The following is a 16,435-nucleotide window of genomic DNA, read 5'->3' on the forward strand; positions in this document are numbered from 1 at the left end:
AGTGTGCAGCCAAGATGGGCAACTACTGAATCACACGAAGGGGTCAGCAGCTGAAGCTCGTAGCCCTTCAAAGGGGGCACTTAACAAAGCCTAAAGCCAAAGCAATGAAGGGCTGCCGGGTGAGAGAGGAGTGTTTGAGGTGCCTGTGATAGCCCTGTCAATGCGCTATTAGGGGGGAAAGAATTTTTCTGGCATCCCTCAAACTTTCTCATTTCTAGCGGTGCTTTGGGGTTGGGGAGGAATTCCACTGCCCTCCACTTCGCCCAGCGTATAATGCGGTCGTTCTCAACATGGGGCTATGTTAGAGTCACTGGAGGGCTCCTTGAAATGAAGTGGCTGGCCCCCTCCCGTTTCTCCTTCAGTAGGTTCGGGGTGAGGCCTCCGAGTTGGCATTTCTGACACGTTTCTAGGTAACGCTGCTGCTGGTCCCAGGGCCACACATTAGAACTTTGGCAGTTCCGGTTCTGCAAGCCCTCGGGGCGCAGGGGGCACTGAGGATGCTCCTAGCCTCCCTGGAGGCCAGCCCCTCCTCTCCTCCAACACCACTAACACCACTTACACCACACAGGGGACCCGCCTCTGCTGCAGAACTTCTCATCCTGGAGAATGGAATACGTGCGCCACCGGGCCATGGAATGACGATCAGTGGCAGGTTCTGGTAAACAGAACTGAGGCTGTGTTGGTATAATGGATGCATTCATGGACTCTGGAGTCAAAATTTAGGTCTGCCAGTAACAGCCGTGTGATCTGGGAGTTAAGTTCCCTAGTTTCTGTCACCCTCAGGTACCGTACTTATGAAATAAATATACTGTAATAGAGCTATGCTCACCTCCTGCAGCAGAATGAGGTTTCAGTGAGACCATACATGTAGGGAGCTTAGCACAGTTTCTAACACTTGGTGATCGCTCAAGAAATATCAGCTAAAATTGATGAAATTTCTTCAAAGATCCACTGAGCTGCTCACTGAGGTAGTGAGCTCCCCATCCCAGGGGTGTGTAAGCAGAAGCTGGAGTCGGACCGGGGATTGAAGCAGTATATTTGAGCCTGGGAGCTGGCATGTTGGTGGAGGAGCCTGGTCCTTCCAGCCCATTCACATAGCAGGTATAGACTGGAATGGGCATTTGTAAATCTGTGATTTCCTTGTGCAAGTGTGCAGAGACTGGATGACCTGAAATTCCTCCTTGTGGAATTCCTTCTGGAATCTTCCTACCATAAGCAAGAGCCGCCCTTGCTGGAAAGCTGAACTCTTCTGAGTGGCCATGGGCTGCATTTCTACTCAGATGCCAAGGAAGCGAGGCATGGTGCAGGCAGCTGGCTGGTCCTGCACAGCCTGGAGGTGGGGCACTGCCGGGTCTGCTGTCTGCACAGCGGGGCTGCAGGACTCATGGTCGGGCCTGGGCCAGTGCCCAGCCTGGGGAACTGAAAGGGGGGTTGTCAGGTACCTCTGCAGGTAACAGGAGGACTAAGGAAGAAACGAGGTGCAACATTCTTTGGGAGTTTATAGGATGCCTGAAGGCCCTTGGCAGAGGGGTGTAGAGCAATCACAGGATTCAGGCAGACTCCTGACAGGGTAGGGCAGTTAGGGTACGAAGCTGCTCCTTCAGAGAGACAAAAGGGCCAATTCCTCTTCCTCCTGCAGATTTTAGTTTAAACATCACTTCTTCCGGGAAGCCTTCCCTAATCTCTCAACACCAGGTTAGGTTCCCAGCCCTGTGTTCCCATAGCAACCTGTTCCTAGCAACACATCCCAGTCCCTTGTAATTCCTCTTGATTAATGGCTCATCCTCCTAGATCAGCTGTCAGCTCTGAACCCAGGGGCGGATCTGTCTTGTTCGCTGTTGAATCCCCAGGGCCCAGGGCAGTGCCTGGCCCTGTGGGCTTTCCAGAAGCACCTAATGGAATGAGTATCTCTAGGCAAGTTCCGCAATCTCCCTGAGCCTCAGTTTCGTTACCTGTAAATGGGGGCTAATTGCACCTATTTGCAGGATTGTGTGCGGGTGAATGGAAAGCAGCTGTTGCAGTACCTGGCACAAAGCGCGGGCTCAATACACAGCCACACACATTGCTGTCTTTCAACTGTTATTAACAATTATAAAAAGGAGAGACGGGCTTTTCTCCTCTTCAGTCGGCTGGAGGCTATTATAAGTGATCTTTCTAGACCACACACCTGGCTGTGTCTCCCCTGGCTCGGAAACACCTCAATAATCTGCTCTCAACTCTCTCTTCCATCCCCATCTCTCAAGACTCTTTGCCACCCAATTCCAGTTCACCAGACTATGGACCACTCTGGGCCTTTTGCTCCTCTTTCCCAGGGGAGGCCCCCCCTACCTTTCTCAGGTGCGTGCTCACTCGAGGCGCCTCCTCCACCAGGGCCCCCCCAGGCTCCGGGGGCACAGTTCCCAGCCTGCCTTGCGCTCACATTAGAGGAGTGACGGCCCATCCCCCTGCTGGAAGGCGCAGGCAAACGCTCGCCAGCGCCCAGCACTGTTTAATAGGATGGGTGGATGGCTCCTTCAGGCTGGGGCTGTCAAACTGAATCGACAGTCTCCTTGACATAGAGGAATAAGCTCTGGTTCAAGAACCCCTGAAGTCCCATCCCAAAGTACGTACAAAAGGAATGTGATCCATTCCCCTGGGGAGCCTGGGGCAGGGATATGACACCGGTGGAGAAGGGCAAAGCATCAGGGGAGCCTCCCGTGAGGTGCCCGAGTCACTGCTTGCTGCCAAGGGACCCACCTCTCCCTCCTGGGTCTCTGGTACTAGTGTGAGGGTCTATCAGAGGAACCATTCCAGCACCCTCCACCTAAGATCCAAAGTCTTGCCAAGCTCTATTCCTTTACCTGCTACGGAACGTGTAAGATGAAATAGGAAGAAATTGGCAAGTGTTGGAAGAGCCGGTTTAACTAAAGAAAAGTCCTCCTGCTACTGGAGCAAAGGAAGGAAAGATTGCAAAGCTCTGTGTTTGTGATTTCCTGTTACTCAGAACTTTCTCCCTCCTTGTGCACCTGGCTACCTCCTACGTGGGCTTCCAGGCCTGCTGTTTGAGAAGCCTCTTCCCAACTCCAACCAAGTGAAGTAAATCCCTTTCTCTGTGCTCCCAGGGTAGCTAACATCAAATCATCAGGTTGGGATCTGACTTCCCCCTGGGCCATGCCATCCCCTATTGTTGAGTATCCTTAGCTCCTGGCACAGGGCCTCTCACACAGTAGGTACTCAGAAATATTTATTGAGCAAAACCAATTCCCAAGCAAAGCAGCCTTGTCTCCTGCCCTAAGCCTGGTGGGAAAGCATCTATAGGTTTGTCAGGATAAAACCATAAATAAGACATAAGTGAGGGGCACCTGGGTGGCGCAGTCGGTTAAGCGTCTGACTCTTGGTTTCGGCTCAGGTCATGATCTCAGGGTCATGAGACGGAGCCCCGTGTTGGGCTCCACGCTCAGTGCAGAGTCTGCTCGAGATTCTCCCTCCTTCTCCCTTTCCCCCTCCTGCTCATGCTCTCTCTCTCTAAAAAGTAAATAAATAAATCTTAAAAGAAAAAAAGACGTAAGTGAGACTCAGCTACACAATGGTGGGTGTTCTGAGAACAGAAGGTAGGAGAAACATGCACACTTCCTGACAAGCTGTTTCCCTAGGACAAGTCTAATGGAAGGGACCTAGAAATGGCCTAGTCCAGGAGCACTGCCTGGCCACACATTAGAATCAGCCACAGAACTTAAAATCAAAACAAAGCAGTACTGGGTCCTGCCCTTGGAGACACCCACTTAACTCCCTAGAGTAGGGTGTGAGCATCCGTAGGTCTAACGTGCAGGCCTTGGTTCTAATGTGCACCCTTGGCTGAGAACCACCGAGCCAGCCCACCCTCCTTGCCCTGTGCACTCGGAGGAGGAAGGTGACTTGTCTGTGTACAGGGTTTACAGCCAGCACTGGGATCTGTCACCCAGGCTCTTCCTCTTTTGCCAGCTAAGGATTTCCGGGGAAGTCTCAGAGCCGCCAGGCATCTGTGGGGTCAGCACGGCACAGGCCCGAGCTCCCCCAGGTGCACCTCGGCGCAGGGAAAGGCCAATGTGCTTCCTGCCCCACATGTGGGGGAGGAACGTTCTGTGCTCCCTTTACGGTCCAGTGTGTCATTTCCCCTTTGGCCACAGGCCTGACTGGTGCCTCCCCAGCCCAGCAAAGCCGTTACAGGAGAAAACCATTTTCCAACTCTGAACGTGCCAGTCTAGCCTCTCTCCTCCTCTCATGTCTTCTGGATAAGTAAATACATTCCTGCCCCAAGCCCATTTTCCAGGGCAAACACAGGTGCAGGCAGGCCAGGGTCCTGAACACAATGGACCAGGGAGGTACAGTGTCAGCAGGGTCTGGGAGTGGGGTTTCTGCCAAGATCCTGGTAGATGCTTGCTAAGAAGCTTCCTCTTCTGTTTTTTAGCATGTCCAGACCCTGCCAGGCCCCAAAAGGAATAGTGTGCCTATTTTTTGAATGCCTGCTGTTTACCTAGAATTCTCTTCTCCATCTTGCCCTGTTGTATACACTTACTCATATTTCAAGACTCAGCCTCACCTTCTCCATGAAGTCCTTCCTACTCCCCAGATAAGCTGCTTCCTGGTGACTGACAGAAGCAACACACATCCTCTCAGAAAGGGCTCAACTTCGGTCCAGGCCAACAGAGATTATAGCAAAGCTATTGATTAGATATTAAAGCATCCTGACTTTAGACAATGTAAAATATATTTTTAAAAAGTCCTACAGCAGGGACACCTAGGTGACTCAGTCGGTTAAGCATCTGCCTTCAGCTCAGGTCATGATCCCAGAGTCCTGGGATTGAGCCCCATATCGGGCTCCCTGCTCAGCGGGGAGCCTGCTTTTCCCTCTGCTTGTTGCTTCCCCTGCTTGTGCTCTCTCGCTCTCTCTCTGTGTCAACTAAATAAAATCTTTAAAAAAAAATAAAAAAGAAAGTCCTACAGCAGACAGGGCAATGAAAAACAACCAAGCTGAACAGCAAAAAAGAAAAAAATAGTAAAAAATGAGAATAGGTTAAGGGAACTCTGTGAAATCATCAAGTGTAATAACATTTGCATTATAGGGATCCCAGAAGGAGAAGAGAGAGAAGAGGGCAGAAGACTTATTTGAAGAAATAACAGCTAATCTGGGGAAGGAAACAGACATCCTGATCCAGGAAGCAAAGACAGCCCCTAACAAGATTAACCCCAGGCGGTTCACACTAAGACATATAATAATTAAAATGACAAAAAGTAGGGGCGCCCGGATGGCTCAGTCAGTTGAGTGTCCAACTCTTGGTTTCGGCTTGGGTCATGGTCTTAGGGTTGTGGGATCAACCCCTGTGTAGGGCTCTGCACTCTGTGGAGTCTGCTTGGGATTCTTTCCCTCTTCCTCTCCTTCTGCTCCTCCCCGCCTCTTTCTGAAATAAATAAGTAAAATCTTAAAATAAAATGATAAAGAATTGAACTTTTAATTTTAAAAGCAGCAAGAAAAAAAAAAATAGTTACAAACAAGGGTGACTCCATACAGCTACTCAGCAGAAATTTTGCAGGCCAGAGAGAGTGGCATGATATATTCAAAGTGCTAAAAGGGAAAAACCTTCAACCCAAAATACCCTACCTGGCAAGGTAATCATTCAGAATAGAAGGAGAGAGTTTCCCAGACAAACAAAAGTTAAAGTAGTTCATCACCACTAAACCAGCCTTACAAGAAACGTTAAAGGGAATTCTTTGAGTGGGAAGAAAAGGCCATCACTAGAAGTAAAAAAATTATGAAAGGTAAAAAATTTCATGAATAAAAGCAAACATATCGTATAGTAGTAGATAAATTACTTACAAAGTCACACAAAAGTAGTAAAATCAATTATATCTACAAAAATTAGTTAAGAGATATGCAAAATAAGAATATGTAAAATATGACAATGTATACATAAAATGTGGAGGGGGGAATAAAATTTAGTGCTTTTAGAATGTGCTCAAACTTAAGCAACTGTCAACTTAATATAGACTTCTATACACATTAAGATGTTATATATGAACCCAACGATAACCACAAGTCAAAAACCTATAATAGGGGGCGCCTGGGTGTCTCAGTCATTAAGTGTCTGCCTTTGGCTCAGGTCATGATCCCAGGATCCTGGGATTGAGCCCTGCATCAGGCTCCCTGCTCAGCGGGAAGCCTGCTTCTCCTTCTCTCACTCCCCCTGCTTGTATTCCCTCTCTCGCTGTCTCTCTCTCTCTCTGTCAAATAAATAAATAAAATCTTAAAACAACAACAACAACAACCACCTATAATAGGTGCACAAAACACAAAGAGAGAGGAATCCAAGCATAACACTAAAGAAAACTATCAAACCACAAGGGAAGAAAGCAAGAGAAGAAAGGAACAGAGATGAACTACAAAACAACCAGAAAACGATTAACAAAATGGTGTTAAGTACATACCTATCAATAATTACTTTAAATGTAAATGAACTAAGTGCTCCAATCAAAGGACATAGGGTGACTGAATGGATTAAAAAAAAAAAAAATACCCATTCATGCTGCTTACAAGAGACTCATTTCAGACCTAAAGACACATACAGACTTAAGTGAAGGGCTGGAAAAACAAATACCCTGTGGGGCACCTGAGTGACCTCAGTTGAGGGTCCGACTCTTGATTTTGGCTCAGGTCATGGTCTCAGGATCTTGGGATCAGCCCCACAACATTGGGCACTGTGCTGAGCGTGGAGCCTGCCTAGGATTCCCTCCTTCCCTCTCTCTCTGCCCGCAACCCCTCCCGCCCCGCCCCGGCTCACACTCTCTCTCTAAAAAAAAAAAAAGAAAAACCATGCAAATGGGAGGGGGGAAAAAAAACCAGGGTGGCAATACTTCTATCAGACATTAATAGGCTTTAAAATTAAGACTACAGCAAGAGAGGGCGCCTGGGTGGCTCAGTTGGTTAAGCGACTGCCTTCGGCTCAGGTCATGATCCTGGAGTCCCGGGATCGAGTCCCGCATCGGGCTCCCTGCTCGGCAGGGAGTCTGCTTCTCCCTTTGACCCTCCCCCCTCTCATGTGCTCGCTCTCAAATAAATAAATAAAATCTTAAAAAAAAAAAAAATGATTCTCTCCCTCTCTGTCTGCCCCTCCCCCACCCCGGCTCATGCACGCGCGCGTTCTCTCTGTCTGTCTCTCAAGTAAATAAATAAATCTTAAAAAAAAAAAAAACTACAGCAAGAGATAAAAGGACACTACATAATGATAAAGGTATCAATTCAACAAGAGGATATAACAACTGTAAATATCTATGCACCGAACAAAGTGTTCCTAAATACATAAAGCAACTATGAAGAGACATAAAGGAAGAAATTAACATAATACAGTAATAGTAGGGGACTTTAACACACCATATACATCAATGGATAGATCATCCAGACAGAAAATCAACAAGCAACAACACATTAGACCAGATAGACTAACAAATACGTACTGAACATTCCATCCCAAACCAACAGACTGTATATTCTTTCAAGTGCACATGGAACATCCTCCAGGATAGATCACATGGTAGGCCACAAAACAAGTCTCAATATATTTAAGAAGACTGAAATTATATCAAGCATCTCTTCCACCACAATCATATGAAACTAGGAATCCCAGTTACAAGAAAAACAATGGAAAAAACGCAAATGCCTGGAGGTTAAACAACATGCCACTAAACAACTAACTAAGGAAATCAAAGAGGAAATAAAAAATCCATGGAGACAAATGAAAATGAAAATACAACAGTCCAAAATCTTTGGGACAGAGCAAAGCAGTTCCAAGAGGGAAGTTTATGGCAACAGGTCTACCTCAAGAAACAAGAAAAATCTCAAATAAAAAATTTAACCATACACATCAAGGAGTTAGAAAAAGAAGAACAAAGCCCAAAGCCAGTGGAAAGAAGGAAAATCATAAAGATTATAGCAGAAATAAATGAAGGAGACAAAAAACAGTAGAAAAAAGAAAAAAACATGAACGAAACCAAGAGCTGTTTCTTTGAAAAGATAAAACTGATCAGCCTTCAGCCAGACTCATCAAAGAGAGAGGACTCTATTAATCCAATCAGAAATGAAGGAAGAGAAATAACAACCAACACAACAGAAATACAAAAAATTATAACAGAGTATGACAAAAATGTATATGCTAACAAACTGTACAACCTAGAATGGATAAACTCCTAGGAACATACATGCTTCCACAACTGAATCAGGAAGAAATAGAAAATCTGAGCTGACCAATTACTAGTAGTAAAATTGAATCAGTAATCAAAAAATCCCAACATGATGATTCATAACCCCTTCGGTGGAAATGGTATTAGAAGATAGCGAACTCTGCTTTCCCTCTGCCTGCCACTCCCCCTGCTTGGGCTCTCTCTCTCTCTGACAAATGAATGAATAAAATCTTAAAAGAAAAGAAAACAGAGCACAAATCTCTTTTTGACATTAGCCTTAGCAACATTTTTCTAGATATGTCGCCCCAGACAAGAGAAACAAAAGCCAAATAGGAAGTAAAGAAAAAGGGAGACACAAAAATGAAACTGGAAAACTTACTCCAGCTAATCAAAGAATATCAAGTAGCCTCTGACTTGTGATTATGCTAAAGGACATGTCAACATTGTGATGATCTTCTTATTTACTTTTCTGGGTAGGGAAAATAGTGTGTGTTTGTTTGTTTGTTTAAGTAATGTGCTGGGGGGGGGTAGGGGGGATGTTTGCTCTTACTGCAGAATGTTTTGAAATAAAACTTCAGCCTAGGGGGAAAAAAAAACTCCCAACAAACAAAATTTCTGGACCAGATGGCTTCACAGGTGAATTCTACAACACATTTAAAGAAGATTTAATACCTATTCTTCTCAAACTATTCCAAAAATAAAAGAGGAAGGAAAACTTCTAAATCCACTCTATGAGGCCAGCATTACCCTGATACCAAAACTAGACAAAGACACTACCAAAAAAAAAAAAAAAAAGAAAAGAAAAAAAAGGAAGAAAGAAAGAAAGAAAAAAGAAAACCACAGGCCAGTATCTTTGATGAACATAGATGCAAAAATCCTCAACAAAATATTAGCAAACAGAATTCAACTATACAACAAAAAAGTCATTCACCACAATCAAGTGGGATTAATCCAAGGATGCAAGGGTGGTTCAATATCTGCAAATCATTCAAGGTGATACATCACATTAACAAGACGATGGATAAAAACTATATAATTATCTCAATAGATGCAGAAAAAGCATTAGACAAAGAACAACATCCGTTCATGAAGAAAACCTTAACAAAGGGTTAGAGGGAACATACCTCAACATAATAAAGGCCATACATAAAACCCACAGTTTACATCATACTCAGTGGTGAAAACCTGAGTGTTTACTCTAAGATCCGGAACAAGCCAAGGATGTCCACTCTCACCACTCTGATTCGATATAGTACTGGATATTCTAGCTAGGATACGAAGACAAGACAAAGAATTAAAAGGATCCAGGGGCACCTGGGTGGCTCAGTCAGTTAAGCAACTGCCTTCAACTCGGGTCATGATCTCAGGACCCTGGGATAGAGCCCCGTACCGGGCTCTGTGCTCAGCCGCGAGTCTGCTTCTCTCTCCCTTTGTAATCTCTCTCACTTTAGCTCTCTCTCAAATAAATAAAATCTTAAAAAAGAAAACAATAAAAAAATAAAAATAAAAGGATCCGTACTGGTAAAGAAGAAGTAAAATGGTCCCTCTTTGCAGATGACATGATGCTATATATAGAAAATCCTAAAGACTCCACCAAAAATCTATTTGAACTGATAAATGAATTCAGTAAAGTTGCAGAATATGAAATTAACATACAAAAGTCTGTTGCATTTCCATACACTAATAATGAAGTAGCAGAAAGAGAAATTATAAAACAATTCCATTTATAGTAGCACCAATAAGAATAAAATACCTATGAATAAACTTAACAAAGGAGGTGAAAGACCTATACTCTGAAAACTATACTGATGAAAGAACACTGATGAAAAACTGCATTGATGATAGAAATTGAGGACAACACAAACAAATGGAAAGATATACCATAGATTGGAAGAATTAGTAGCATTAAAATGTCCATATTACCCAAAGCAATCTACAGATTCAGTGCAATCCCTATCAAAATGCCAATAGGGGCACCTGGGTGGCTCAATTGTCAAGCATCTGCCTTCGGCTCAAGTCATGATCCCAGGGTCCTGAGATAGAGGCCCACATTGAGCTCCCTGCTCAGCGGGGAGCCTGCTTCTCCCTCTCCCACTCCCCCTGCTTGTGTTCCCCCTCTCTGTGTGTCTCTCTCTGTTAAATAAATAAATAAAATCTTTTAAAACAAATGCCAATAGCATTTTTCACAGAATTAGAACAATTAATCCTAAAATTTGTATGGAACCACAAAGGTCCCAATAGCCACTCAATCTCGAGAAAGAAGAACAAAACTGAAGGTATCAAAATCCCAGATTTCAAGATATACTACAAAACGATAATAATCAAAAGAGTATGGTAGTAGCACAGAAACAGACACGGAGATCAATAGAACAGAATACAAAGACCAGAAATAAACCTATGAACAAATGAAGCAAGAATATACAATGGGAAAAAGACAGCCTCTTCAATAAATGGTGTTGGGAAAACTGGACAGCTACATGCAAAAGAATAAAACTGGACCACCTGCTTACATCGTACACAAAAATTAACTGAAATGAATTAAAGACCTAACTGTGAAAACTGAAACCATAAAACTAAAGAAAACAGAGGCAGGGGACACCTGGGTGGCTTAGTAGATTAAGCGTCTGCCTTCAGCTCAGGTCATGATCCCAGAGTCCTGGGATTGAGTCCCATGTCAGGATCCTTGCTTTCCCTCTGCCTGCCACTCCCCCTGCTTGGGCTCTCTCTCTCTCTGACAAATGAATGAATAAAATCTTAAAAGAAAAGAAAACAGAGCACAAATCTCTTTTTGACATTAGCCTTAGCAACATTTTTCTAGATATGTCGCCCCAGACAAGAGAAACAAAAGCCAAAATAAAGAATCAGGACTACACAAAAATAAAAAGCTTTTGCACAGCAAAGGAAACCATCAAAACAAAAAGGCAACCTATTGCAGATATTTGCAAATGATATATCCGATAAGGGGTTAATATCCAAAATATATAAAGAACTTATACAATTCAACACTAAAAAAAACACAAAACACCAAACAACCTGATTTAAAATGGGCAGAAGACCTGAATAGCCATTTTTCCAAAGACATACAGATGGCCAACAGACACATGAAAAGACGCTCAACATCACTAATCATTAGAGAAATGCAAATCAAAACCACAATGAGCTATCACTTTGCACAGGTCAGAATAACTAGTATCAGAAAGACAAGAAATAACAAGTGTTGGTGAGAATATGGAGAAGAGGGAACCTCAGACACTGTTGGTGGGAATGTAAATTGGTGCAGCCACTGTGGAAAACAGTATGGAGGGTCCTTAAAAAATTAAAAATAGAAATACCATGTGATCCAGTAATTCCACTGCTGGATATTTACCCAAAGAAAACAAAGACACTAATTTGAAAAGATATATGTACCCCTATGTTTATTGCAGCATTATTTACAACAGCAAATGACTGAAAAATGGATAAAGGAGATACATACACGCACACACTGGAATATTACTCAGCCATAAAAAAGAATGAGATCTTGCCATTTCTGACAACATGGATGGACCTAGAGGGAATTATGCTAAGTGAAATAAGTCAGACATGGATAACACGAATACCGTATTATTTCACTTAAATGTGGAATCTGAAAAACGAAACAAATGAACAAACAAACAGAAACAGACTCTCACATACAGAGAACTGGTGGTTGCCAGAGGGGAGGTGGGTTGGGAGGATGGGTAAACAGGATGCAGGGGTACAAACTTTCAGTTATAAAATAAATACATCATGGAGATGAAAAGTACAGCATAGGAAATACAGTCAACCGTTTTTTATTTTTTTAAAGATTTTATTTATTTATTTATGTATTTATTTAGAGCACGTGTGTGAGCAGGGGTGGGGAGGGGCAGAGGAAGAGGGAGAGAATCTCAAGCAGACTCACTGAGCATGAAGCCTCACATAGGGCTCAATCTCATGACCCTGAGATCATGACCTGAGGGAAATCAAGAGTTGGACACTTAAATGACAGAGCTACCCAGGCACCCTCAGTTAATAATTTTTTAATAATGTTGTTGGTGACAGATGATGACTACACTTACTATGATGAGCACTGAGTAATATATAGAATTATCAGATCAATATGATGTATACCTTAAGATACTATAACATCGTATGCCAATTATACTTAGATAAATAAATAAATGTTAAAGGAAAAAGTCTTACAGGGAATGAAATATAGAGGTATCCTCAGGTCCTGGTGAAAATGGAGAAAGGAGGGTCTCCTGACTGCAGCCCTCTTCCAGACCAGCACGGAGTATATCAGATCTCCCCTGGAGATCAGAAATGAAGAAATCTGGATGACTTTCTGTTTGAAAGTCCTTACCCCTCCCTCAATCGCTTCATTTAATCTTCCAAGCATTTTTTTTGGGCACTATCCCTGTGGAAAGGAAGTGTGTGTCCTGGGGCTACCTGTCAGCCTGGAGGTGGCCCCAGCCTTCCATGTCATCCAGATGATGCGCCTATCACTAGCACTATACTTGTTATCCTGCAGTAGGCGGCTGCTCTCACCTGTGTGGGGGCTAAACACTGAAAGTTTAAATGTCCCTCAGGACAGGGCTGGTTAAGTACAAACTAGAACATTTATATGATGACGTAGGTAGAGCAGTCAAGAGGAATGAGCAAGATCTCTGCTTCTCAATGCGGATAGAGCTGAAAAGAAAATGGTGTAGGGCGCCTGGGTAGCTCAGATGGTTAAGGGTCTGCCTTTGGCTCAGGTCATGATCCCAGGGTCCTGGGATCGAGTCCCACATCGGGCTCCCTGCTCCTTGGGAGCCTGCTTCTCCCTCTGCTTCTCTCTCTCTCTGTCTCTCATGAATACATAAATAAAATCTTTAAAAAAAGAAAATGGTGTAAACAGTAGGTTTCTGAATACCAAGTACAGCATCTCTCATTCAATGAGATTCCTCCTACCCTGACTCGCCCTCCCCTTCCCACCTGTCCACCCCCAGCTGAGCCCACAACCCACAGCTCCATTCTAGCTAGGGTTGCTCCTGCCCTATCCACTCCCTCCCCTGACCCAGACTCAGCCCGCTCTCTGTTCCCCTGTTCTCCTGGGAACTGGGTCATGAATGACTCAGTAGGGCCAGTTCTCCAGTTGGGGTTCTGAACCTCTGTGGCTCCCAGAACGTTAGCACCTCCTGCCTCTTCCAGCTCACCACTGCAAGCTCCCAACTCGTTTGCTCGCCTGGGGGCATGACTGTGAACTAGGTTTCCCCACTGTGGCCTGCTTCCTCCAGGTAGAGGGTGCCATGAGTGAGAGTGTGGAAAATGGCTGGCCCCTGAGTGCCAGGAGCATCTGTACAGATGTTGTGTAAGAATGGCGGTTGGAAGCGGATTGGAGGGTTGAAAAACAATTGAAAAGGTCACTGCCACACCAAACACACCCACCTACCTGAAGGACTAACAACCAGTTATTTCTTGCTCAACAGGCAGCTAGAAGTACATGCCCTATCTAGTCCTTCTAGGTTTCTGAGATCTGCAGTCTCCCAAGCTGGCCTCTGGGCAGAGCGGTGGAAGGGTCCAGTGCTAGATCGCCTGGGTTTGGGCCCTAGCACCACCACTGACTAGCTGGTGACTTTGTGCAAGCAACAACCTCATGTGCCTCAGTTTCCCCACTTGTGAAACAGGGACAGAGTAGCACTTAGAGGGTTGCCTTGTGGATTCAAAGATAGAAGTCTTGTAAAGTCCGAGGAATGGTGAATGCACACATGCTTAATAAGTTCTGGCTCTTACTATAGGTCCTCCCACCTCCAATGCCCTGTACTGGTTACTCTAAATCTCAGTCGACTAATCTGTAACATGCAAATGACAATAATGTTAATGATTAGATGAGAAAGTAAAACTGTGTCACAATCTGTGGTTTGTGTCGGCAGGAGTTTGTGCAGCTGTGCGTTACATGAAGGCTCATCAAACTCGGGAGATTCTAGGGCCGACCCACCCAACGCCCGCCACTCGGTGCACAGTGGTGAGGACCATCTCCAGCCCCCACACCCAACCCAAACCCCCAGAACCCCTTTTCTTCAAGAGAGTCGGCTGCGGGTTCGTCTGCGTGAAGGGGGAGGCCTACAGAATGTCGTGGGGACTGGGGAAGCCCGCGGGAGGGCGAGGGGTCCCCACCGTAGAGGGCGGGGCCCGCGTGCCCTTGGGGTCGGGGACACCTCAGCCGCAAGTCTGGTCATTCCAGGAAAAAGAAATAGAAAATATTGCAGAGGAGGCGGCCACCGGGCCGGCAGCCGGTTATCTCCGCGTCGGCTTCCGGCTCTGATAACGCCCGGCCGGGCGGGGCCGGGGCCGGCACCCCGAAGTGGCCCAGGGTGCCGGGCCGGGAGAGCCTCCACTTGGCCGGGTCCCTCCCGCCGCGGTCGGCGCCCTAGAGGATGCGCCCAGCCCCGGCGGGAAGCAGCGCGCCCCCTGCCAGCCGGGCCGCCCCCCAAACCCCCCGAAGTGGGCTAGGGCCTGTGGCCGGGAGGCCGGACACCCGGGACCCGCCCGCCGCTCCGCACCGCCCCGCCGCCACCCCCCGCTGCGCCCCCGCCGCCCCCCGCTGCGCCCCGCCGGCCCCGGCTGCGCCCCGAGCCTCCCCGCCGCCACCCCCCGCCCGAGCTCCGCCGCCCCCAGCGCCGCCCCGCCGGCCCCCGCTGCGCCCCGAGCCTCCCCGCCGCCCCGCGCCGCCCCGCGCCGCCCGGCGCTTACTTTGCAGACACCGCGCGGCAGCCAGGCAGAGGGCGAGGAGCCCCAGGGATAAGCCGCGGTTCTTCCTACTCCCGCTCGGCAGCGGCCTCATGAGCAACCCCCGGGCGGCTCGGGCCGGGCATGGGCTTCCAGCGGCGCGGCGCGGCTGGGCTGCGCGCTGTCACCGCCGCCGTGCTGCCCCCGCCCGCCGCCTCCGCCCTCCTCCGCTGAGTCCGCAGGTCCTCTAGGGCCAAATGCAGCCCTGCATTTGTACAGCCAGTTCCCAAGAAGTGGGAAGGAAAGAGGAGAGACAGAGAATGGGAAGCGGTGAGAATGCACACACTCAGAAGTAAATAATGGCAAATAATGAGCCGTCTCCTTCCGTTCACACCCAGTTTACTGGTATTGATTCCTGATTCAGCGGGATGCTGGATGGCAGGAGGGAGGGGAAGTACTAGCTGTTGCCTGAGGACCAAGAGAGACTGTCTAATGGCTCCATGGGCAAGGAGAGGGCTTTTAGGAAAGTGAAGTGACAGCCTGGGGTGAAGGGGTGAGAACAAGGGACAAGGGAGCCCCAGGCTGCTCTGGGTGGAGCCACTGGATACTAGTGATATCCATCCACCATCCATCATCTACGCATCCACCCACCCACCCATCTATCTACCATCCACCCATCCATCCACCATCCACCATTCATCCATCCATCCATCCATCCATCCATCCATCCATCCATCCATCCCTCCATCTATCCAAGTGTTCCCTCATAGCCTACGTGTTTGCACGGGGCCTGGCAAATGGTAGATACTCAGAGAGCACTGGGGGAATGTTTGAGCCAGATAGTGTTTGGTTCAGGGATGCCCACATGGGGCCCTCAGAGTCTGAGCTGGGATTGCTAAAATCAGAGGATACAAACCTGAGGGTCCTGGAGGACCATCTTGCCTGTCACGTGGAGAGGCCCTGAATTAAGAATGACACCAAGATGACACAAACTGAGCCAGCTGGGAGCCGCCAAGAGAGATTGAGCCCTAATGACATGGTTTGAGCTCCGGAATTCTGTACACTTGCCTTTGCCACTTATGAGCAAGTAAATGCCCTCTCTTGACTGGGAAAATTTAAGCTAGATTTCTATGACATAGAATTGAGAAAGTCCTGACCAATAAAAGTGATCTTCTTGAAACTTTCTCTTTATTCCATGTATGAGGATTTAGGAATCCTTTGTATTTGTTTTGTTCATTCATCAAACTTTTATCAAATCTGCCTTCACACCAGGCAGTGTGCTAGGCTCCGCAGCTCCAAAGATGACTAACTCATGGCTCCTAGGCCCAAGAAATTCACAGACTAGTGGAGACCGACTGGTCCAAATTGGGAAAGGGGTCCAGGCATGAAGGCTCTTCCTGCTGAGGCCAAGGTGAGAGGAAACTGTTTTGCTCACTGCTGTATACCTGGCATCTGGCGCATGGCAGGTGCTTAATAACTATTTGTTAAACGAGAAAAACTGAAGTCTGAGAAATTTAAGGGAGAAGGAAGGATTTCA

The 16,435-nt window shown here is 46.6% G+C and overlaps 1 protein-coding gene across 2 annotated transcripts in view; it reads right to left on the reverse strand.

The window, feature by feature from the left end:
* VSTM5 (V-set and transmembrane domain containing 5) overlaps positions 1-15,238 on the reverse strand; it is a 33,265-nt gene extending 18,027 nt beyond the window's left edge. The window contains exon 1 of one of the 2 annotated variants that reach the window (XM_064577159.1): positions 14,923-15,238. In XM_064577159.1, the coding sequence (XP_064433229.1) occupies positions 14,923-15,013 (91 nt within the window). In that variant the 5' untranslated portion in view covers positions 15,014-15,238. The remainder of the gene's footprint in view (positions 1-14,922) is intronic. The other variant, XM_045894628.3, reaches the window with a different exon arrangement.
* Positions 15,239-16,435: the final 1,197 nt, after the last annotated feature.

This window comes from Mirounga angustirostris, unplaced genomic scaffold (assembly GCF_029215605.1).
Source record: "Mirounga angustirostris isolate CCGP_5_RB_7025 unplaced genomic scaffold, mMirAng1.0.hap1 SCAF_13, whole genome shotgun sequence".
In the NCBI taxonomy this organism is placed as follows: Eukaryota; Metazoa; Chordata; class Mammalia; order Carnivora; family Phocidae; genus Mirounga; species Mirounga angustirostris.